This window comes from Rhodamnia argentea, chromosome 2 (assembly GCF_020921035.1).
Source record: "Rhodamnia argentea isolate NSW1041297 chromosome 2, ASM2092103v1, whole genome shotgun sequence".
Lineage (NCBI taxonomy): Eukaryota > Viridiplantae > Streptophyta > Magnoliopsida > Myrtales > Myrtaceae > Rhodamnia > Rhodamnia argentea.
Genome location: NC_063151.1, coordinates 4778964 through 4802221, shown reverse-complemented (window position 1 = coordinate 4802221; position 23258 = coordinate 4778964). Strand labels below are relative to the sequence as shown.

Below are 23258 nucleotides of genomic sequence, written 5' to 3'. Positions count from 1 at the left end.
ATCTCTCTTACAACTACGATGAATCGAACTCATTCTCTTCTCTTGTTTTGGAGAATTCGGTCTTCGCCATGCTTGTTCAGAATCTAACGGCAGTGAGAAAGCTTGGTCTTGATGCAGTAGACATGTCTATGGTTTCACCCATCTCCTTCGCCAATTTGTCTTCTTCTTTGACACATTTAAGAGTTTCTGCCTGTTCCTTAGGGGGAATGTTTCCAGATATTGTTTTCGGATTTCCTAGCCTTGCTATTCTCTCTGCACGTTTCAATCCCCGCATGTCCGGGAGTCTTCCCAAATCCAATTGGACCGGTCCTCTTGCGTACTTGTCTCTCGACGGTACGAACTTTTCAGGAGAAATACCCGGTTCAATTGGTGACATGAAGAGATTGACAGTTTTAGGTCTTAGTGGTTGCAGATTCACGTGACACATCCCCCCAACGCTGTGGAATCTCAAGCAACTACAAATCCTATATCTAGCCGGGAATAACTTCAGCGGGGTCGTAGATTTCGAAAACTTCACAAAGCTTAAAAATCTCCGAATGCTTAATGTTTCCCTAGAGCTAAATCTAACCTATAACACCCTGGAGTATACATTCCCGCTGCTCGAAGTGTTGGGGTTGTCTTCTTGCAACTTGACCAAGTTCCCCTCTTTCCTGAGCTCGTTAAAAAGATTGATACGCTTGGACCTCTCGTCCAACAGGATTAGTGAGGAGATTCCTTCTTCGATTTGCCAGTTGAGTTCGCTTCGGTATCTGAGCTTGGGTAATAACAGTCTCTCTGGGAAGATGCCACCATGTGTCGGTAATATGACCAATCTCGTTTATCTATACCTAAGCGGCAATAAGTTACAAGGCCTGTTACCGCGCTCCCTAGTCAAGTGCGTGAACATATCGGTACTACTTCTCAGTTACAATGAGTTCGCTGATATATTCCCACATTGGCTGCAAGCAGCGCGACTATATGCCCTTGATCTAAGTGCCAACAGATTTTATGGTATTATCAATCTCACTACCTTTGGACTCATCTTCCCTGCTCTTGAGTACTTATTTATTTCCCACAACAGTTTCACTGGACAGTGGCCCACAGAGGTTTTCTCAAACACCTCATTGGCTGTGTTAGAGTTGTCCTACAACGAGTTTGGAGGGCCAATTCCACTTCCATCTCCCTTCACGTTTTTTTATTGCATTGCTGGCAATAATTTTACGGGAAAGATCCCTTCTTTGATATGCGATGCCAGCAAGCTCGAGCACCTCGACTTGTCAAATAACAGCTTAACTGGTAGCTTGCCTCGGTGCTTAACAAATTTCAGCATCGATCTGTCAATTTTGAACTTGCGAATGAATCGCCTTGAGGGCACAATTCCTCAATCATTTTCTTGGAGAAATAGCTTGGCGACTCTTGACTTGAGTCAAAATCGGTTGGAAGGCACATTGCCCCGGTCCCTCATCAGATGTGATTATTTGGAAATTCTGGATCTCGGTAACAATCGCATAGAGGATGGGTTCCCAGGATGGTTGGGTACACTCCCAGAACTAAAAGTTCTCGTTTTGAGATCCAACAATTTCAAGGATAATTTGGATTTACCCAAGGGAGCTCACCGCTTCTCCAAGCTGCGCATTTTGGACCTATCCGACAACAACTTTGGCGGTCCTTTGCCATCCAATTTGATAATGCACCTTGAAGCCATGATGAATAGCGAAAATGACCAAAGCAATTCATTGTATATGACACAATTTTTTCGAAGGGTGGTAGGATATGAAAATTCAGTCACCGTGAGCATAAAGGGGCAGATTCAGCTACTGGTCTCCTTGACCGTCTTCACAATCATTGACTTGTCGCACAATTCTTTTGAAGGGGATATCCCAAGAGTTATTGGACATCTTCACTCTCTCATAGGGCTCAACCTTTCTCATAATCACCTTCTTGGTTCCATCCCCGATAGTCTATGGAATTTGACCAATCTTGAATGGCTTGATCTTTCTTCGAACAAGCTTGGTGGTGTAATTTCCAGGAAATTGGGAGATTTGGCATCCCTTGGGTACTTAAACCTCTCGAAGAACCAACTCATCGGTCCAATTCCTCAAGATAAGCATTCGAGCACATTTTCAAGCGACTCATTTGGTGGGAATCCAGGATTATGTGGAACTCCGTTGCCTAAAGCATGCCTCGACGATGCTCACCCTCCTCCACCAAGTATCAACCGGAAAGGGTATGAGAACTGGATCGAACAGAATGTATTGTGGGTAGGTTATGCAACTGGAATCGTAATTGGGATTTCCATAGCGTACATTACATTTGAAACAGGAAGGCCCAAATGGCTCGCGCAAGTTGTGAGAATGCTGGAGAGAAGAGCAATTAAGTGCATGGAGAAGCCAAAGCAGAAGGTCATCAAGTTTCATGGATAATGAAATTGTTTGAGGAGTTGTCTCTTTCGACCGTGGAATGTAATTTCAATGAATAAAGATGTAACTAGAACATCTTAAAATGTAATTTCCCTTATGAAGGCTTGTTTCTAATGTCTTCTCTTCTTGTTTCTTGTTGCAATTATATATCCGTTATTTTATTTTATTTTTAGTAATGGGATCTGTCATGCACTATGCAGTATGCTTAAAAAGAAGAAGCAAAAGACCAAAAAAAAAAAAAAAAAAATCCCATGCCATAAACCTCTACAAATATCTTTTCCAACTTCCCGTTCACGTAGCTATTATTCATTGTCTTTGATGGAGAACATAAGTCAAAGTGGAACAGAAAAATGTCGTGTGAAGTACATTCCCGTCCCAAATAATTCTACTGAAGAAGTATGGCAAAGATTGGGTGAATCCCTTCCCTTTAAGATGAGAAAAAAGTGTCGGGCCTCTTTGTTTTGTTCGAGAATGTCTTGTTGCCTACCCTTTTTTGGGGGAAAACATGCATTGGAGAGTTCCTGTTAGAACTAGAACAGACATCTCGTTAAATCTGGGACCAAGGAAGGATTTTCCTCGCACGAGTAATCCCACCAAGACAATCAAGAAAATCCAAATACTCCGGGACCCCAGCCACGTCGTTTCCAGAAGACTTGACTTTGACTTGTTAGTGCACCGCTGTCCTAAATCTACTGTACCCTAGCAAAAAACATGGAATCCAACCAGACCCTGCGTCTTTTTCTTTGCCTAATCCACGCCATTATATCCGTAATACATTAGAAAATGTTTTTCCGACAGAACTATCAAAGACGGTACAATTTCAACCATAAATCCACACTATCACTGCATGTTTTACATAAAGCACTCGTTTATTGAGAGATCATATGATAAAAAGTAACTAACACTCTTGTAAGACTGTCGAGCTAATAACTTTTATTTGACAAGCTCTTTATTAAATCAAAGCATTTTTAGACAAGCGTTTTTATTAATGTTGCTCCCCTTGTAAAAATATCAGTACCAATCCAAGGCAAAGCAAGTTGTTCCCCTTGATCGATCTTGACTCAACTCCCAACCCGCAAGGCAAGTTGAAGTCATCTTATCGAAGGAGAAGTTGCAAGTCTATTGGAGAGCGCCGACACTTTGACAGATGTTTAAATACACTTTTTGCAGGTTTATACACCAGATTAATAAATGGGTTGAGCCTAGGTTTCAAAAAACACCGTATTTGGATTAAATCTGAAGAGGTTATGATCCGATGATACGATCATGTTTTAGAATTAAACGATAGTCAAGAGGTTAGAATACAAGGGCCACAACAATTGGTATCCGACCATGGGAATCGTCATTCTGGATTTCTCCTCCTGTCCTAGACATAATTTGCAGAGCCCCAAGAGACAGAAGTTGCCCTCCTTGCACCCATTGTTAGAACCCCCACGATGCTTCCTATTGAACGACGGGTTCACACACTTCCCTTTGCAACAGATCTCATTGTACTTGCACTTCCTGCCACACATCCCACAGTTGAGCCAGTCGGCGAGCAGATCCACGCACCTCTTCTTGCAACAACTACGTCCGGGACTTCCCTTAGCGCAACATATCCTAGGAAACTTGTCGCAAGTCGACCGACGGGCGTGCGTCCCTCAATGCGAGAGGAACCGGGTTGGGTCACGGGATGAGGCGAGGCGATGCAAGAGCTTGCCATTGGGCTCGTACTCATGCTCCCTGGGCGCTTGGTCGTAATCTGGATCGCAGCCCATCTTCTCGGGCGATGATGTGTCAGTAACGAGGGTAATAGCCACTATCAATATGATGAAAATGGATATGATCTTGCGGGACCTCATGATTGAAGAGGGAGTAATTGTTGAGGGAAGATGGGAGGATTTTGGGGTGAATATCGAGCCTGGAGACGTGATGGTCACTGAGAAATGGCCTGAATGAGGAATGTGTAGAGACTACAGAAGTTGGATTTTACTTATACCTGAGCTGATTGTCAAAATTAGCTCACATCTGTGCTCTCTTTTGAGATTTTGGTGCTAAGTGGATATGGCCAAATTCAACTAAAAAAAATAAGGAATGGTCCTTGAATTTTGACCTCCTGAGCTTTTAATTTGATCAATATAATCCATGAACTTTAATCCAATGTGTAATGTGGTCCCTAAATTTTTAATTTGACCAATATGATCTGCGAACTTTGAACCAATGTGCAATATGATTTCTAACTTTTAATTTGACCAATATGGTCCCCGAACTTCAGCCCAATGTGCAATGTGGTCCCTGAACTTTTGAAACATGTTCAACTTAATCCTCGAATTATAAGAAAACGTTCAATGTAGTCCTTCCATTTATTCAAGTTAAGGGACGACTTTGACATTTTCTTATAGTTCAAGGATTTATTTAAACATGTTCAAAAAGTACAGGACCACATTAAACAAATTGAAAGTTCATGTATTGTCTTGTACATCGGGCTAAAGTTTAGCAACCATATTGGTCAAACTAAAATTTCATGGACCACATTACACGTTGGGTCAAAGTTTAAAGACCATTTTTGTCATTTTTTCCAAAAATAATTCATAGAAAGATTTCAACCCAAAAAAAAAAAAAAAAACAATGAAGGTCATAGACCTTCCAATTAAAGATGAGGGTTGACTTACAAGGGTGAATGCTCTTTCTGTACTCTCAAGGTATAATGACTCGAACACTAGATTAGCACAACAAGAAAACCTCAGTTGATCCTTAAAAACATCCCATTCATTAGAAAAAATCTGTTAAAAGCATCCCCACCATGTTGTAATTAAATCCGTAGCATCGGTTATTCAATCCCCCGAGAAAGCAAGCGCTCGCATGCAATGCGTATGCTGCAAGTCAAAATCTTTTTCAGTTCTTCATGGACAAGATGGTACGTGAAAGGGAAAAAAGACCAGAGTGGATAAGAAGTGGGTGATGGCGATATCCATTGATCGCTGCGAAAGTAGGCACATAAGAAGGTTGACTTCTTGACTCCCAAAAAAAAAAAAAGAAGGTTGACTTCTCGACCCAAAAAAAAAAAAAAAAAGAAGAAGAAGAAGGTTGACTTGTAGTGAATGGTCGTGACTTTGGTTCAAACAGAAGCCATGCAACGAGAGATTTGTTTCTCAACCTCAGCAGCAGACAAAGGTCAAAGGAAATGCTCGTTAGAACCCAGAATATGTTTAGAGGTCTGTTAGGAAACAGATGGGAGAGGACGCGGGGAGGAGTAGCAGATCTCCCGCTCGATTCTGTCCTGTCTTCTTCCTCCTTTTACTCTCTGCTGTCTTTTTCTGAAGTTGACGTTTTGATTCAAGAATCGGTGCATGAACAAGAACCGGCTGGCTATACTCTCCCTTAAGACTCGTTTGAAAACATAAGCTTGATGCTTGCTCTAAATCGTGCCTCAAGAAAGAAAGATGGTGCATTGCTCTGAGGATCAAGAAACTGAACCATGACTACCCAAAATAAAACGAAATAATTATGTCGTGAAATTTGAAATTCCGTTCATATGTTGGCGTTTTACTTGATAATAGTTTGTTGCATGAAGTCCGAAGCATAAAATTAAGTTGAGTTAATAGGACATATATGTGTAATTGTGTATGTATATTTATAACCGTAAATACAACGAAAGATTAAGCTCTTTTGGTGTATGCATAGATTACTTTGGTTCGTACCAAAGTTAGGCCAATGGACACTACGCCACCAAAGTAATAGGGCCATACATGTGTTTATAATATTATAATAAAAAAAAAGATCGTATGATAACTAGCCTTAGGCTCTTAGCTTCATATGAGCCACAACCTGTTTTTAGATTATTTAAATATGTGGAATTCCACAAAATATTTATTTCGAGACTTGCCGAGTTCAAGTGTTTAGATAAATTCACGGTAGACATGTCTTGCTCATGAAATAATTTATTTTGCTTGATGCCTCAGCTGAAGATCGCATATAACCATTCATATGACAATTGACAACCCCATCCGATAACGGTGGAGGTTGATTGTTCGGCCGAATGGGCCCGAACAATGTGTGGCTCTCAACAGGCTTCTAAAATAGCATAGGGTAGAAATTAATCGAATTGCATTCTAAATATGAAAAGAGCATTAATGGATTATATATGTATAGCTGAAATAAAATCACAAACCGAGCCTCTTGAATTTGGGCAATCATTCAAAAAATTCTCTATATATATGTCAATAGACAAAACCATAAATCTCGATATGGAATGAGGTAAAACTAACAATGCCTCGAATGAGTTAATATTTAGGCGGCCCAATTTATGCAAAAAAAATGAAAAGAAATTGTAACACTAAATAACAAACTGAATAACGCACTTTGCTAGAATGTTAAAAGCACAAAATTTTCTGACAAAAAAAAAAACAAGGCATAAAATTTTCTCGGTTTTTTTAGTACAACTATTATAGTCTCAAGAAAAATGTGGCTGCAAAAATTTTCTCACTTGTCTTTTTCTATATTCGAGTTTACCTCTCTACCCCCGAAATCGGAAAATCTCGAGTAAAGCAACGAGCGGCATCACAGGAGCGGGACACGATCCCGAGCAGTTGCAACGACCGAGAACCTTCGCGTTTCATGGCCGCTCCCGCCGTGGAGAGCTTCGCTGTAGCGGCGCTCCGCTCCGTCATGGTCCGAGTCCGTCAAGCGGCCGAGCGATCCGGCGCGCGTGCCGAGAACGTGCGCGTCGTGGCCGTTTCGAAAACCAAGCCGGTCTCTCTTATTCGCGATGTCTACGACGCGGGTCACCGTTGTTTCGGCGAAAATTACGTGCAAGAGTTCGTCGAGAAAGCTCCGCAGGTCTCTCTCCCTGGGACCATTTACGTGCTCCGATCAGTTTTTGATTGTGTTTCCGTTCGGAGTTTTCGTTGAGATTGTGATTCGTGTTTGTGAGGTTGATGTGAGCTGCGGACTAGTTTCTCTGCCCGTTCATGTGTCTTAATCAGTTTCTATTTGTGTGTTCTCTCGGAGTCTCTGTTGAAAATGCGATTTGTTTTCGCAAGGTTGGTTAGAGCTCTTAATTCGGTTCCCTAGATTCGATTCATGTGTTTGAGGAGGTGCATTAGATTGATTAGAGGGTGAAACGTGGTGCTTTGACTCTGAAAGGTGCGCGTTCTTTGTGCAGCTGCCCGAGGACATTGAGTGGCATTTCGTGGGGCATTTGCAGAGCAACAAAGCCAAAACGCTTCTCTGTATGAACCATTGCTCCCTACTACTGTTCTGTGTAAAATTCGAAAGAAAAAATATTTACTTCTTCTCCTAGGATACATTTGTTGCCCCTTGATGGAAATAATAGATTACTTGTGTTTTAAAGTAAGAATATCGAGCCTTCTGCGCATTTTTCGTAAGCAATCAAATAGAGTGTGTGATGTAAATTTTCTCCCTTGTGTTTCTATCTATAGTAATAGTTTGATCATTGCGACCTGGCTTGGAAACAACTTAAATTTTTAAAGTGTCACACATAGACGCAGAGTCGGTGCATGTGCTGAGACTGGATGATTAGTTCTCCTTTAGTCATTTCAGTTCATTGCCGAGCTTCAAGTTGGCTATGGGACATTTTGAACAGCACCGAAATGGTGGGTCATGAATCTACTTTTTAGATGTCTGCAAAACTTTTCTCTGTGGGACGTCGCAATTGTCGTTTATGGAAATGGAAATGTATGGTGATCGCTTACGAGGTCTCCTTCTTAAATCTGCACAGAGTTTGTTCTAAGATTATTTCAACTTTGTCACAATATGACACATGGTATTTTTGTCTGTACGTTCAGCTGCAGTTCCAAATTTGGCAATGGTTGAGGGCGTGGACAACGAGAAAGTAAGGACTCCAATCCGTCTTTGCAGAAATTAGAAGCTATTGCACTTCCATGGCTGTTAGTTATTAGCTAGACATTAGTAGAAGGTGTTTTGCTGTAATTTGAATTTAGAACTGTCTATAGTGACAGATTACATGGCTTAACAATATCTTAGGTGGCATTCAGATTTATGCTTACATATTGCAGTCCTTGTGAATTTTTTGGACCACAAAGGCCTATCAACTTACCACTTTTTAAGTTACTAAGCTTCATTACAAAGTTTCATGGTCTTGGCAAAATTGAAAAATCTTGAGGAGGCATGGGAAGCTTTCAGATAAAATGATTGCTGACTACTTCCTTTTTTGCAGATTGCTAACCATCTTGATCATGCCGTTTCAAGCCTTGGAAGAAATCCATTGAAAGTCTTGGTCCAAGTGAACACCAGTGGAGAAGTATGTGAGTAAGCAGATAATTACGGACATGGTCTTCTATTATCAGTAGACTTACCTGCTAGGTTAGTAAAGCAATCTGTTATTGGGGGATCAATTGTAGCTAAAGTAATTGCTTGTAACACTTTCAAGTGCTGATTTCTCATCCACATGCTTAGTATTCGTTACGCCTGTTATTTTAAGCATAGCCGTTCTTGTGTGCAAAAGGACTGTAGCTGCTCTCTTGTTTCCTGAACTCTTATGCTTCCTGTAATATGGAGTTAAATTTTGTCTTTTCAGGCTTTTAAGTGGATTAAACTTGATGCTCTTTAGTTATACTTATTCTTTTTCTTCAAACTTTCAATATGATATTGAAAAAGGTTCAAAAAGGTTTTTCCTTGTGCTACATGTTTCAACTACAGTTTATCCTTTTTCTTTATCTTCTGTCATGGAGGGCCTTTAACCAATTTATGTCCTCATCTAGTTCCTTTCATGCTGCACACATTTCACAGGGTTAGAATCTCTCTCCTGCAGCTTGCTGAAGTTTCCTAAAAGATTTTTGTGTATTCAATTAGATGGTTAGAACCGGAGACTTGTTTTTTCTCTTTTTTCCTAAGAGCAGGTTAACAGATTGCCAAAGTGTATGCAAAATTATTGTTGGACTGGAACTGATGGAGGATTTCTTTTTAATACCAGAAGGAACAAGTGAACATAGCATCAGTACCTTCTGCTTAGTCGTTGCGGACCTTTTTTTAGATAAATGATATGCTTTATTGACCGACTAGTCCTCATGACACTGTTGAAGCTAAATCTGGTGTGGAGCCTGCAAATTGTTTGGAGCTTGTGAAATACGTCAAATCGCGGTGCCCCAACTTGGAATTTTCTGGCTTAATGACAATAGGGATGCCAGACTACACATCAACTCCAGCGAATTTCCAGGTGATGCTTTTTTCTCAATGTCAGGGAATGGAAATGAACCATCTCGTCCATTGTGAAGTCTGAAGTAGGTTCATACTGTAGAGTGTGGTTAATGTGGATTTAAAATTACCTGGTACAAGCAAATTCAGGATGGCATCTTCTTCTTATTATTATTTAAAGTAAACCAACTTGACATATTATGATGTCTAACTCAGCTTACTTTATTCAGGTTCAACTTGTTGCCTCTGCATGCTAATTTTCATTGTTCATGCTGTTTAATGTGACAGACACTTTCAAACTGTAGAACAGAGGTTTGCAAGGCACTAGGAATCAATGAGGGGCAATGTGAGTTGTCAATGGGCATGTCCGGTGATTTTGAGCAAGCAGTAAGTGACATACTCACTACTTACTTCTTCTTATGTCGAGTGTGGGATCCTCAAGAAGCATTCCTAGTGGATGTTCTATGGAAATGTTAGTAACCAAAACTTCATAGATCTCAAGTGAGTCTTGGGATGTGCTTTCCTTGGCAATAGTTTGAGTTCGGAGCACATATCTTCTTTCTGGGCATATACGGATCTATGGTGCAGAATTAATCAGTATTTCTTCGTCCCACTGAACAGGATTGTATCAAATCTTTTCTTTCCATTCATGTCATTTACATGAGATGCAGTCAAAAGTATTGTTCATGCAACCCATGTTTCAGCATAAGTTGATAAATGTCATGTGAGCAATTAGATCCACTTCCTGATTTTTGCAGATTGAGATGGGGAGCACAAATGTGAGAATTGGTTCCACCATATTCGGCCCCAGGGATTATTCAAAGAAGCGACCGAATTAGTGTGCTCTTTACCTGATACGTGAGTGAATGACAATGGTCCGTGCATGCAACCTTGTAATTAGTTGATTAAGGTATCTTGCAGTTACTTGATTAAGCGTCTATTATTTGGTTGATCAGATATCTACAATGGCTAGGCCCTTGTATCTATGGATTCTGTAGCCGTTGCTGCAATACTTAAGCAATAGAAAATCAAAATTCTAGCGAGAGAAAGATTTGGGCATTTGAGGAATACCCACAAGGTCGTTGCGGCTTCTAGACTTCAATAGGAATTTTTTCTGATGGAAAGCATCTTGGTGATGCTTCTTAAGTTGCTCTGGATAGAATAGAGCGGAGCTACAGGTTAGGATCATGACGATGATTATGGAGCTGTAGGTTATGATGACAACGATGATCACAATGCAGAAACTATTATGATGGATGATGCAGAGGACTATAAGGCGTTGTCTGCTACAGAAGGACTTGAGTTTGTTTTCCAATAGCTCAGAAAGCATGCCAAGCACAGGTATTGTCACAATCTGCATGAGAATTGAGAAGTGAAACGAAGGTGTATTTTTTGCACTTTTTCAGTATCATTGCGTGTGTGCCTTCTCTTCTATAACTCGCGCATTTCGATGTACAGTCATGCATTTTATAATAGAACCACGTAGATAATGAGTTTACCTCAATTAGGCTCAAATTGAACCATGAAAATCCATGATTTCCTTTACAAAGATGATTTTCGAATAATTGGACTTTATTGCTAATTTCTGTTTCATATTGAGGAAGTTAGAAAAATTATAAACATTTGTTTAAATAAGATGTCATATTATCAATAGCACAGTATATAAAGCAATGATTGCATTATGTGAATTCACATGTCAATATTGTATATTAGGAAAGTTTTATGTGTTTCAGAATAATAAAATGTCAAAGTGTGTCAATCGCAAAATTTAAACTTAAAAGTCTGTGAATTATTCTTATCTAAGTATTTTATGATATACGCAATATAAACATGCAAATTATTTTATTGTATTAGTGTTCTTGTGTTGAAAGTAAAATGTTGTACATAGCAAAGCTTGTAGTTCAAATTAAGCCAAGTATTAGATCATTTGAGCATCAGTCCAAACCACACAATCTTCATGTGAAGCGAGACTTAATTGAAAACTTTCTTGAAACTTTGCCATTGAAGCGAAAAATCCGAAGCCGATTGCCACTTGACATGTAGTTTTATTGCATGCGTCCCACCTTTGTAATTCTCATTTTCGATCCAATTTCAGGACATCTTGTTATCAACAATTCTATTATTCACCGAATTACTTGGGATTAAAGTATTTAGAGAGAGAAGTTTTGGGAGAGAATATTTTGTATTGCTTGAGTGTTTAATGATACAAATGAGAGAGAGCCCTCCTATTTATATAAGAAGCCTCTCAATGACTATCGTTGATCGATTCTAGATCTAATGGTCGAGGTTGCATCTCCACATCTAACAATTACTGACATTTATGATAAGAAAACCCTAGAATATTGTACATTATTGTATCACCCGCCCCTAAGAATATTGTAGAGGCCACAAGAAAACTGTGGAGGCCAAAATACTTCAAGTTTTGTGGTTCACCCAGTTAGCTCACTGAACCTCCGATCTGTGACAAGTGCACGTAGCCTTGTGATTAGTTGATTAAGGTATCTTGCGGTTACTTGGTAAAGCGTCCATTGTTTGGTTGAGCAGATATCTACAATGGCAAGGCCCTTGTGTCTATGGATTCTGTTGCCATTGCTGCAAGAAAATCAAGATTCGAGCGCCAGAAAGACTTAGCATTTGAGGAATTACTCAGGATCGTTGCGGTTCCCAAACTTCACTAGGATTTTTCTTGATGGAAAGCATCTAGGTGATGCTTCTTAACTTGCTCTAGATAGAATAGAGCGGAGCTACAGATTAGGATCGTGACGGTGATTATGAAACTGTAAGTTGTGATGATAATGATAATCACAATGCAAAAGCAATTATAGTACAGGCTTGAGTTGATTTTCATATAGCTTAGCAAACATGGCAAGCACGAGTAGGGCCTACATGATAACCATTCTCATTCTCTGATTCTGATTAAGGGAACAAAAAAGGATAAGAATCGCATTTGGTAACGCAAATAAATTCGATTCTCATTATGTTCCCAAAATCGGTTTTAGAGCAAAATCCAGAACCGAGAAAAAAATTGGTTACGGAAAAAAGAATCACTTTTGAGAATCACAAAACAAAATAAAGTCTCACATCTCTCACTTTTCCCTCTCGGTTCTCTCGTCACTTTTCCCTCAAGCTAATAAAAATAAAAATTCAAAATTCAAAAAAATTGGAAATTTTTTAAAAAATCACAAAAAATTTAGAAAATCCCTAAAAATAGAATAATCTTATATTAAGCTAGTTTGACCTTATTTTCATAAATTTGGGCCTAAATTTCTTAGATTTCATAGATTTCACTCTTATGCAAAAATGTCACAGAAGATGATGGCATCCAACATGTGAATGATAACGTATATACTCGTAGCCGTGCATCACAAAATGTAAACATCTGCACGTGGAGCTGAAGCTAAACGCCCACTTGGATTTAGGACGGAAGCTACAAAATGATAGTGAAGGACTTGTACTTCGTATCAAGGAGGATAATTTATTATTATTTTTTTGTTAGTGAATAATTTGATTATTCGAATGCTATATTTGTATGTATTTTGGACAACGCAACGTTTAAAGAAAAAAAGTTCTTAATATGGGAATTATCTCATGCTTCAATCGAACTTCAAACATAATGTATTAAAATTCGTGTTTCATTTATGACATACTAAAAAAATAATATATTTTAAATTATTTTAGTGTGCATTGTAAATTAGTCTTCAATTTAGGATGAAATTTTACAATGTAACTACATGGTTATTTGACTTAAATAAATAAAAAAATTAGGAAGAGAAACAGTTTTTTAAAATAGAAATTTTGTGCAGTTATCAAACGCGTTTCTATTCTACGAACAGAAATTTTGGGCGGTTATCAAGTGCGTTCTGATTCTCTAAATCCCATCCAGAAACGTAATCAGAAAAAATCATTTTAATTAGAATCGGTTTTCTGGAACATAATAGTTGTCATGCGCAATCGTAGTGTCACAAGTTTCTTGAGAATTGAGAAGTGAAGCGAAAGAGTACTTTTTAACACTTCGTCGGTGAAGCGAAAAATATGAAACCGTCTGCCATGCAAAACGGCACGCGGTATCATTGCGTATGTGCCTACTCCTTTATAACTCGTGCATTTCGAGAATGGGTTTACTCAGTTGGGCTCAAATTGAACCATTTAAATCCGCGATTTCCTAAAAAAGATTATTTTTGAATAATTTACTTTATTGCTAGTTTTTGTTACCTATTGCGAAGTTAGAAGAAAACCATAAATATTAATTTCAATGCTATATTATCTATAGCACGATATATAAAGCAACAATTTAATTATGCGAATGAAGTATTAGGTAAACTTTGGTATTTCGGAGTAATAAAATGTCAAAGTGTGTCAATCGCAATATTTAAATAAAGTAAGAAGCAACAAAATAAAAGTCTATCCAAATACTTAGAAGTTGAGATGAGTTGCTCCTTTTCAAGTATTTTATGATATACACCTTATAAGCGTGTAGATTATTTTATTGTGCGTAGTACTTATGTCGAAAGTGCAAATAATGTATTTACCGAAGCTTGTACGCTCAAATTAAGCGAAGGATTAGATCATTTGAGCATCAGTCCAAACCTCAAAATTTTCATGTGAGGCGAAGGACTTAATTGAAAAGTTTTTTGACACTTTGCCATTGAAGTGGAAAATCCGAAACCGACTGCCCCTCGAAACGACATGTAGTATCATTGCATGCGTCCCACCTCCTTTATAATCCCCCATTTTCGATCATCTATTTAATCTCTGAATTACTTGGATCGCTTACTTATTTACCGGATTATAGAGAGAGAGGAAGTATTTAGAGAGAAGCTCTTGAGAGAATATTTTGTATTACGTAAGTGTTAGATGATATAAATGAGAGAGAGGCTCTCCTACCGTTGACTGACTCTAGATCTAATGACTGAGGTTGCATCTCCCCCATCTAACAACTACCCACATTTATGATAAGAAAGCCCTAGAATATGGTACATTTACCTCACTACCCCGCCCCTAAGAATATTGTAGAGGACTTAAGAAAACTTGTAGGCCAAGATACTTCAAGTCTTATGGTGCACTCAGTCCATGTGATCGATCTGTTGGCTCACGGAACCTCCGATCCTTGACACGTACATGTAACCTTGTAAATAGTTGATTAAGGTATCTTGCTGTTACTCGGTTAAGCGTCTGTTGTTTGGTTGATGAGATATCTACAATGATGAGGCCCTTGTGTCTATGGATTCTGTTGCCATTGCCACAATACTTAAGCAAAAGAAAATCAAAATTCGAGCACGAGAAAGACTTGGCATTTGAGGAATTACATCAGGATCGTTGTGGTTCCTGACTCTTTTTTTTTGTGGGTCAGCTGGTTCCCAGACTTCAATAGCGATTTTTCCTGATGGAAAGCATCTCGACGATGCTTCTTAACTTGCTCTGTATAGAATAGAACGGAGCAACAAATCAGGATCATGACGGTGGTTATAGAACTGTAAGTTGTGACGATGATGATAATCACAATTGCAAAAGCGATTGGAGTGATGATCCATGAGGACTAGAACGCATTGTACACTACAGAAGACTTGAGTCGATTTTTCCATGGCTCGGCAAACATGCCAAGCACGAGTAGTGTCACAAGTTTCATGAGAATTGAGAAGTGAAGGGAAAGAGCATTTTCGACACTTGGCCAGTGAAGCGAAAAATATGAAACCGTCTGCCATGCAAAAACGGCACGTGCTATCATTGCGTGTGTGCCTACTCCTTTGTAACTCGCGCATTTCGAGAATGAGTTTACCTCGATTGGGCTCGAATTGAACCATTTAAATCCATGATTTCCTGAAAAAGATGATTTTCGAATAATTGACTTTATTGATCATTTTTGTTATTAAAAGAAAACTATGAACATTTATCTCACATAAGATGTCATATTACCGTTAGCACGGTAAATAAAGCGACGATTGAATGTTAGGTAAATTTAGGTGTTTCGGAATAATAAAATATCAAACTGTGTCAATCGCAAAATTTAAATTAAGTAAAAAGAAAAAAAAAGTCTATCAAAATGCTTAAAAGTTGAAATGAGTTACTCCTATTCGAGTATTTTGTGATATTTATACCTTATAAGAATGTAAATCATTTTATCATATTAGTGCGGTACTTATGTTGACTGTACAAATATATTTGTACTTAGCAAAGCTTGTACGTTCAAATTAAGGGAAGGATTAGATAATTTGACCGTCAGTCCAAACCTCACAACTTTCATGAGAGGCGAAGGACTTAATTGAGAATTTTTTTTTTTTTTTTGTTGACACTTTGCCATTGAAGCGAAAAATCCGAAACCGACTACCTGTCGAAACGACGCGTAGTATCTGCATGCGTCCCACCTCCTTCATAATCCCCTTTTCGACCCCGTTTCGAAACATCTATCGACACTTTTATTTAATTTGCGAGGACAGTGCGCTCTGCAACTCGGCAAAATGTCCATGCCGAATCTGCCGCAATCGCTGTCCATGAACGCGCCGTTCGGGGCCGGGCCGGGGGCGCCGGCCCCAGGCCCCGGCGGGCCTCCGCCGAGCAAGGACCGGAAAATGGCGTCGGCGGAGCAGTTGGTCCTCGACCTCTGCAACCCCGATCTCAGAGAAAACGCACTTCTTGAGCTCTCCAAGGTGAACTAAACAAAGGGACTGTTTTTATGTTCTGTTATTGAGTCGTGTCGTTCGATAGTGTTTTTCTTACTGGGTTCTTGACATTGGTGGAGTCTGTGGGCGGGCGGGGGCGGGGGAAAAGAGCGATTTTTAACAGATATCCGTGTGAATTGGCATGGGCATTGAGGGAAGATGATAAATTAGGGTTTTGGTGTGATTCTGAATTTGCTTTGAACGACGGTGATTTTATTCTGTGGTGGGTCGATTGGTTTTGGCCTGATTTAGTGTGGTGAAAGATCGAAATTGAGGTTCTTGGACTTGCATGTGGCTCGTTTTGTTGCTATTGCATTTTGTTGATGCGATTAGAATCGGTCTTCAATGGTGAAATGGAGCTCTTTATGGTGGGCTCTCCACGACACACTGATTACACCAAAGAAGCAGGGAGGCTTTCATTTATCTATAAAACATAAGATTCGATAAAGTTATAATAAGACTTGAGGTAACATGTCAAAAGAGTAATGGAACAAACCTATGGAGGATGACCATGAGTATATGGGTCTTGCAAAGACATGGTTTAAGGCAGGTGCAATGGCATGAAAGAATTCATGCTGTTGATCCAACTCAACTATAAAACGCTTCAAGGTAGTAGTAGCGCTGGTGGTTTTTTTTTACTATCGTTTAAGATGCAGAGCACTTTAAATTGTCTTCCCACAATGGAATTTCTGTATTATGAGTGTGTCAGCGTTCGGTTTCATTTCATGGAACAAGGAACGAGTTTCGAGAACTGGCTACTATGTTGTTGTTTTGGTTTGTGCATTTTGTTATTGTTGCACTCATGCAGGTATGGCTAATGCATCTTTGTTCTTTGACACGTTTCGTAGAAGAGAGAACTGTTTCAAGATTTGGCTCCACTGCTTTGGAACTCTGTTGGTACTATTGCAGCACTTTTGCAGGTACGCCTTGGGTTTTATGCAAAACATGAATCCTTAAGACTATTTGTATCTTGTTTGTACATATTTTTATTTCAACATCTAGATCTTTTAATGTTGTATTTGTCATTTACCTGAGTGTCCTATCGGTGGAAGATATCAGACTCCTTCCTTTGGTAACTATTATAGTATATGAGATACTTCTAAACTTCATTTTGTATATCTAATAGGCTTCCCTAATTGCTGATATGATCTAACGTTGCTTGTTTTTATGCCTTTTTCATGTATTCATGTTTAACTTGTTTTCCATTCAGGAGATAATCTTCATATACCCGGTCCTGTCCCCCCCAAATTTAACTCCTGCTCAATCAAATCGAGTCTGCAATGCTCTTGCCCTTCTTCAGGTAAAGTTCATATCCTCTTTCAGGTGGTTGGATCTTCATATTACTCATGTGACTTTACCATCATGTGGGTGGCTCGTCATTTTGAAAGTCCTCAGCTGTCGCTCCAGCATTGCAGTGGAAGTTTGTTAGAGTACATTGAAGAAATTATACCAATGTTTTCATCATTTGATTTCTGTCTGTTCTTCCTTTGTCTACCCCTATGCTGATAATGATGAGTCCTGTCTTTTGTTTTGTACAGTGTGTAGCCTCTCACTCTGACACAAGAATGTTGTTCCTCAAGGGTAATGTTCTAGATCCTGTTGAAAGGCTATCTCCATTGAAATATTGTTGAATAAAGCATAATCTTCTTTTGTTACTTGTGAAGTTTCACTATCAGAAAATTACCTAGAAATTATCTCTGAAGCATACAAGTTCTAGAGAAAGATTTATATCACACCGTAATAGTTGTATGATTATCAGGATTAACTGAATTACGGATTTGTAGAAAGTCTCAAAGTTCAAATCTGATTCTTATAGGTTACAATGACATGTTATTTGGGATTTATACATTGACCAGATCTATGTTTCCACCAAAGCATAGAAATGAGCTAGCAAGTTCCTTTAATAATCACTTTAATGACTGCATCAAAATGTGTAGCTGGAAATTTCGTTCCAGTAAACGGTCATTTAATGAAAGGATTGTCTATTTAGCCTTACATTTCACTTTATATCTAAGAAAGATGATAGCCTCAAGGAATTTTGATGGGGTCGTGTGACATGGCCTTTCATCAGCAAGGATCGAACACTTATGATGATATGGTTGATCTTAATGACTTGTCATTGTGACAATAATTACCTTATCATCAAGTTCCAATAAATTGCTTTGTCCGTGGTTGATGTCATATCATCATGATATTCTCAGTTCTTTCAGTGTAAAGTCATCAATCATGTTTTATTGTACCTCTCCTCAGCAAGGAGCGAACATTTACGACGATATGGTTGATCTTAACGACTTGTCATTGTGACAATAATTACCTTATCATCAAGTTCCAATAAATTGCTTTGTCCTTGGTTGATGGCATATTGTCTTCATACTCTTAATTTGTTTCAGTGTAAAATCATCTAGCGTGTTTTATTGTACTTCTCACTAATAAAATTCCTTTTAACTGATACTTTACTTATTGCACCTTTCTAGCTCATATACCTTTATACTTGTATCCTTTCCTCAATACGGGGAGCAAGACAAGGCCATTCGAGTATCTGAGACTGACTAGTCTCGGTGTCATTGGTGCCCTGGTTAAGGTACTTGATTCGGATCAACATGCTATCACTCCCATATCTCAGTACATTGACTTTGCATATGTGCATAATACCTTGTAAGCTATAACTCTGAATTTCTTTCCATTTCACCAGTTGTCTGAGAACTTCTTTAACTGTAACTTTTCTTTAAACAGGTTGATGACACTGAAGTTATCAGTTTTCTTCTGTCAACAGAAATTATACCGCTGTGCCTTCGAACTATGGAGATGGGCAGTGAATTGTCGAAGACGGTGAAGTTTCTTCTTTGCTAATTTGGAGATATGCTTAATAAAGCAGTATTTCAATCCATTTGCTGTCTTATTTCAGAATTTGATTGTGATTTTTGAATTACATCAAGCTCATGGTTTTTTTTCCGCTTGGTGCCATAAGTTCAATAATAATTGGTCACCCAATCATTCTCCTTTTTGTGCAACACAAAAGAAGAGTTCTTTTTGTATATAAGAAGTTCATATGTGCCTTCCCCATTGAAAGAACAGGAACAAATCTTGAGTATTATTAGACTTGCTTGATTTTATAGAAGTGTCCTTCTTTGATTGACTTTGATTCCTGTGAGCTAGGGTTATACGAAGAAGCTTGTATCTGTTGATCTAGATCTTGAAACAATTTCTGTAATTAGTTCCTCAATAGCCTCATGTGGAGCCAATGCCCTTAATACCTCTTAATGCTGAAGTTAAGCATCTGGTATATAAAATTGCTTGAATGGATTTTGTCACCTTTGTCGAGTTGGTCTCTGCTTATGGAACGTGTCTGGGAATTCTGGCTTGTTGCTCAAATGATTTTGTTATCCGAGAAACTTCTTGAACTGCAGTACCCTAGAGTGATAACATAGTTGGTCTATCTAATCTTAAGTTTTGTGTAACTATGCCCATAAAAGAAGATAGTGGTCCGAAGTTCAACTTCATCTTTATTTTTCTCTCGACAGGAGAATGCAAAGCTGGACTGTTTATTTTCTGTTCCTGCAGGTTGCAACATTCATTGTTCAGAAGATTTTGTTAGATGACTTGGGCTTGGACTATATTTGCACTACGGCAGAGCGGTTCTATGCCGTAGGCCGTGTTTTGAATCACATGGTTGGAGCACTTGCTGAACAACCTTCATCACGGCTGCTGAAGCACATTATTCGTTGTTATTTGCGTTTAGCAGATAATCCAAGGTTGTCTATTTGGAGCATTCATCTTTAAATAATTATTGCGTAATGGCTTAAGTATTTGTTTGGTTGACAGAAAATGTCTTTCTGTTCCCTTTCAGGGCTTGCGATGCACTGAGAGGTTGCCTTCCAGAAATGTTAAGGGATGGCACATTTAATGCTTGTCTGCGTGTAAGTGCTTGTAGCCATGTCCACTTTTCTTCTGAAGAATGGGAAAATAATCCGTCCATCTGTCAGTTTTTCTTCATTAAGTGTACTCCGGATATGTTGGTTGTATGCAGTTTAAATTCTTTGAGTTCCATGGCCCAATTACTGTTGGCCTCTGTTTTGCTAATTGCATGCCTTAAGATACCTTTCTATTTATGCGCTTTGTTGGAAGTTTGTATCGAGGTATCAACTGCTTAGTGTTTAACCACCGCCGTTATCTGAAGATGCTGTCTTTCTCTAATGTTGTTATTATTACCTGTTTTTATCCTAATAAGTAATGACAACTTAGACCAACTGATGAAGTTCCTTGACGCCCTTATTTTCATCATATTTGTTTGTCGAAGGCGTATTCATAAATCTCATGGTTATGTTACTGCAGGAAGACCCAACGACTAGGCGGTGGCTCCAACAGTTACTTTCCATTGTAGGCGTGAACCGGGTGCCCGGGCTTCAAGCTGGCGGAGGATTCGAGCACATGCTCTGAACCAGAAAAGTACAGTGGTGCACATTTTATACAGAAGTTAACAGTCAGACACTCTTGGTCCATCAACACCCAGTATATGAATGATTTATCATCTGCATTCAGTTCTGTTTTAGTTTTTTTTTTAAGTGTTGTTCCGCATAGGGTAGGCTACTAGCCTCACATGAAAGTGTCGTAAATGAACAGAGAAGAGGCTACTCTCGTTTTTTTGGCTGGATTTGAGTGAACAGAAGAAACTGCTTTTTACTTAAAGGGGGAACCAAAAGCTGCTTGGGCATTCATAATTGAGCTCTTGGGTGTTCCTTTTGGGTATCTTCGTTTGCTTGTCGTTTTGGTTCTGGCTTATTTGCTGACCGATACCGACTGTAGCCTTTCATAGCACAAAAAAAGGGCTTGAACTCTACATTTGACATCTGCTCTTTTGTAGTTTTACTTTTGTTTGTGAAGAAAAAACTATCTTGTCCGTTTGTTTGAAAATATTTTTTTTTAAATGTTAGCTTATATCACTTGAAATAATTAATCAATTGAAATGTTTTTATTATTAATAAAAATTTATGTTTAAATGTTTCTTATGGATGGTGAAAATAATTATTTTTCATGGATGGTGAAAATATTTTTATTCATTCATTTAGATAAGCAATACAAGCGAGCATTTTTAGGAAAGTATTTTCTAAATTGTTCAATTTTCGCGAAACAAACAGAGTTTCAGGCATATTAAACCTTATACATGATCTGAAATAAGTTCTATATATTCATTTTGAAATCTTATGAAAGTTAAGAAAACAGAAAATCACTAGTGCAAATCGCCAGCCTTCCTACTGGTTTTCTGTTTCAGAGTTTGTTAAATTCATGTTTACTAAAACTCTGGTTCTACATTTTCATATTCTGAGTCACATGAAAATGTTTTCGGGATATATGTCAATGACAATTTAACTAATTAAAGAAGACATGAAGCAAAAATGATGTGTATGGATAATTCAGTATTTTGTAGGTACGTCTGTCTTTCATATAAATTTGATTTTCACTTGAGAAACATCGTGTGTGTCCAATTTTACCAAAACTGAACTTATAGTCAATTTATCCCCGCCCAAGCCATCCCATTTTCATTCAATTTTTTTGCTCGCCCATGGCCACCCGTGGCCATCTGCCAGCCCCGGCCACCTCTGCAAGAGCACCAATAGTCGTCGGCAGTCATCTCCCGTGGACCCAAAACCGAAAGTTCCCTAGTTTGCGGCCATCTCCATTGCTGGAGATCGGGAGCCGAAATTCGCGCTTGATCTTCACTTCGATTAAGCCAAAACAACCATCGAGAGACAAAGAACAATTGAGATATTCTCTGAGCAGTGATTGGGATGGCTTGGACGGAGAAGAAGATGGACATAAAGAAAGGAAAGGAACAAAAAAAAAATGTTTATGGGCGAAAATACTCCTATGTTTGTCATCGGAAAACTCAAATCGACCGAAAAGAGAAAAAAAAAAAACCACTGAGTTGATATTTTTATTTAAAACAAAATTCACTTCGACTTTTATTTTAGAAAAAATGATCTCACTCCACATCTTTATTCGATGTTCTTTCCAATAGTAGATATTGGATTCGAGAGAAAGGGAGAGTATAGAGTTCGAAGTGGGAGAAATGACAGCCCTTAGAAAAACTATGCTTTGAAATGAAAAATTCAATATTGACCAAAAACAAAACAACTCAGGAAATATTGAGTAGGCCGGATGCGCGCCCATGCCAATCAGCAGTGGACACGTCGCTCCACGTCAGCGGAGTGGATCCCACTTGCCTTAGGCACAGAAAATTCTTTTTTTTTTTTTTTCATTCAAGAAAATTCCTTTTTTTTCATTACTCCCCGTGTTCCATGCAGCGACTTGGACCAGACTTTGGTCTTAATGGTCTCTGCAATTGGCAAATTCTCGTGTCGGGAAATTGCCGACGAAGTTTCCCAAAACGACAAGAAGATTTCCACAAGAAACAAATCCTACGCCATTTATGGCAGTCGAATCTCTAGATTGATATGGCGGTTGAATGGCTAAGTTTACTGAACAATTCTTTAATAGTGAGGATATCATTCATTAACAACGAGATCTCGAGAATTAATCTTATCCTCCATCGTGTTCTTTTTTATCTAGAACAATAGCGAATGCGCATGGAAATTGACATTCCAAGGATGAAGCGAATTATTTTGTTTTGGAATAGTCGAAACATTGAATATTAACACGTGTTCTTGATAAGATCACGAGATAAAAAAAAAAATTGCAGTTGTATGTAAAAAGAGAAAAATGTTTTGAAATTTTTTTTAAAAAAAATCAGGAAGGTAATTACGGAGTAGAGAATGTCTAGATTTTGGCTTGAGATCAAATTAAGTTCATCCCTCGAAAATTTAAGTGGACTCAGATAATCCTTATCGATGCGACCTTTCAAAAGAGAATTACATCTTCAAAAAAAGAAGAGTGATAAGGGTTTTTTTTTTTTTTTTTGGGTCAGATAATCCTTATCGATGCGACCTTTCTAAAAATAGTTACTCATATTGTATAAGATAATTAAGCAATGAAAAATATTTTTATTATGGCTGACAATTTATGTCCGAATATTTTCGTGAACAATGAAAAT

At 38.5% G+C, this 23258-nt stretch overlaps 3 protein-coding genes across 6 annotated transcripts; all 3 read left to right on the top strand.

Moving 5' to 3' along the window:
- Positions 1–536: 536 nt before the first annotated feature.
- Positions 537–2402, top strand: LOC115749951 (receptor like protein 26-like). The gene has a single exon (XM_030687009.2). The coding sequence runs from the start codon at positions 537–539 to the stop codon at positions 2400–2402; it is 1866 nt and encodes a 621-aa protein (XP_030542869.2).
- A 4493-nt stretch (positions 2403–6895) lies between these two features.
- LOC115749947 (pyridoxal phosphate homeostasis protein) lies at positions 6896–12186 on the top strand. Of its 3 annotated transcripts, XR_007197456.1 has the most exons (9): positions 6898–7217; positions 7543–7609; positions 8186–8232; positions 8578–8665; positions 9443–9576; positions 9843–9941; positions 10313–10429; positions 10511–10564; positions 12151–12186. XR_007197456.1 is itself a non-coding variant. In XM_048274367.1 (7 exons), exons 1-7 carry the CDS (start codon positions 6996–6998, stop codon positions 10266–10268), a joined length of 750 nt encoding a protein of 249 aa, XP_048130324.1. In that variant the 5' UTR covers positions 6896–6995; the 3' UTR covers positions 10269–10313. The 3 variants fall into 3 exon arrangements, 2 of the variants coding, with proteins under 2 accessions (XP_048130324.1, XP_030542866.1); XM_048274367.1 differs by lacking the exons at positions 10511–10564; positions 12151–12186 and having other exon boundaries at positions 6896–7217; positions 10176–10313; XM_030687006.2 differs by lacking the exon at positions 12151–12186 and having other exon boundaries at positions 10313–10961.
- A 3750-nt stretch (positions 12187–15936) lies between these two features.
- Positions 15937–20956, top strand: LOC115749946 (CCR4-NOT transcription complex subunit 9). Of its 2 annotated transcripts, none has more exons than XM_030687005.2 (9): positions 15937–16198; positions 17059–17130; positions 17421–17510; positions 17749–17791; positions 18685–18791; positions 18944–19039; positions 19772–19962; positions 20058–20127; positions 20543–20956. In XM_030687005.2, the coding sequence occupies exons 1-9, from the start codon at positions 16010–16012 to the stop codon at positions 20645–20647; spliced, it is 963 nt and encodes a 320-aa protein (XP_030542865.1). In that variant the 5' UTR covers positions 15937–16009; the 3' UTR covers positions 20648–20956. The 2 variants fall into 2 exon arrangements, with proteins under 2 accessions (XP_030542865.1, XP_048130318.1); XM_048274361.1 differs by lacking the exon at positions 15937–16198 and adding an exon at positions 16892–16945.
- The last annotated feature ends 2302 nt before the right edge of the window (positions 20957–23258 follow it).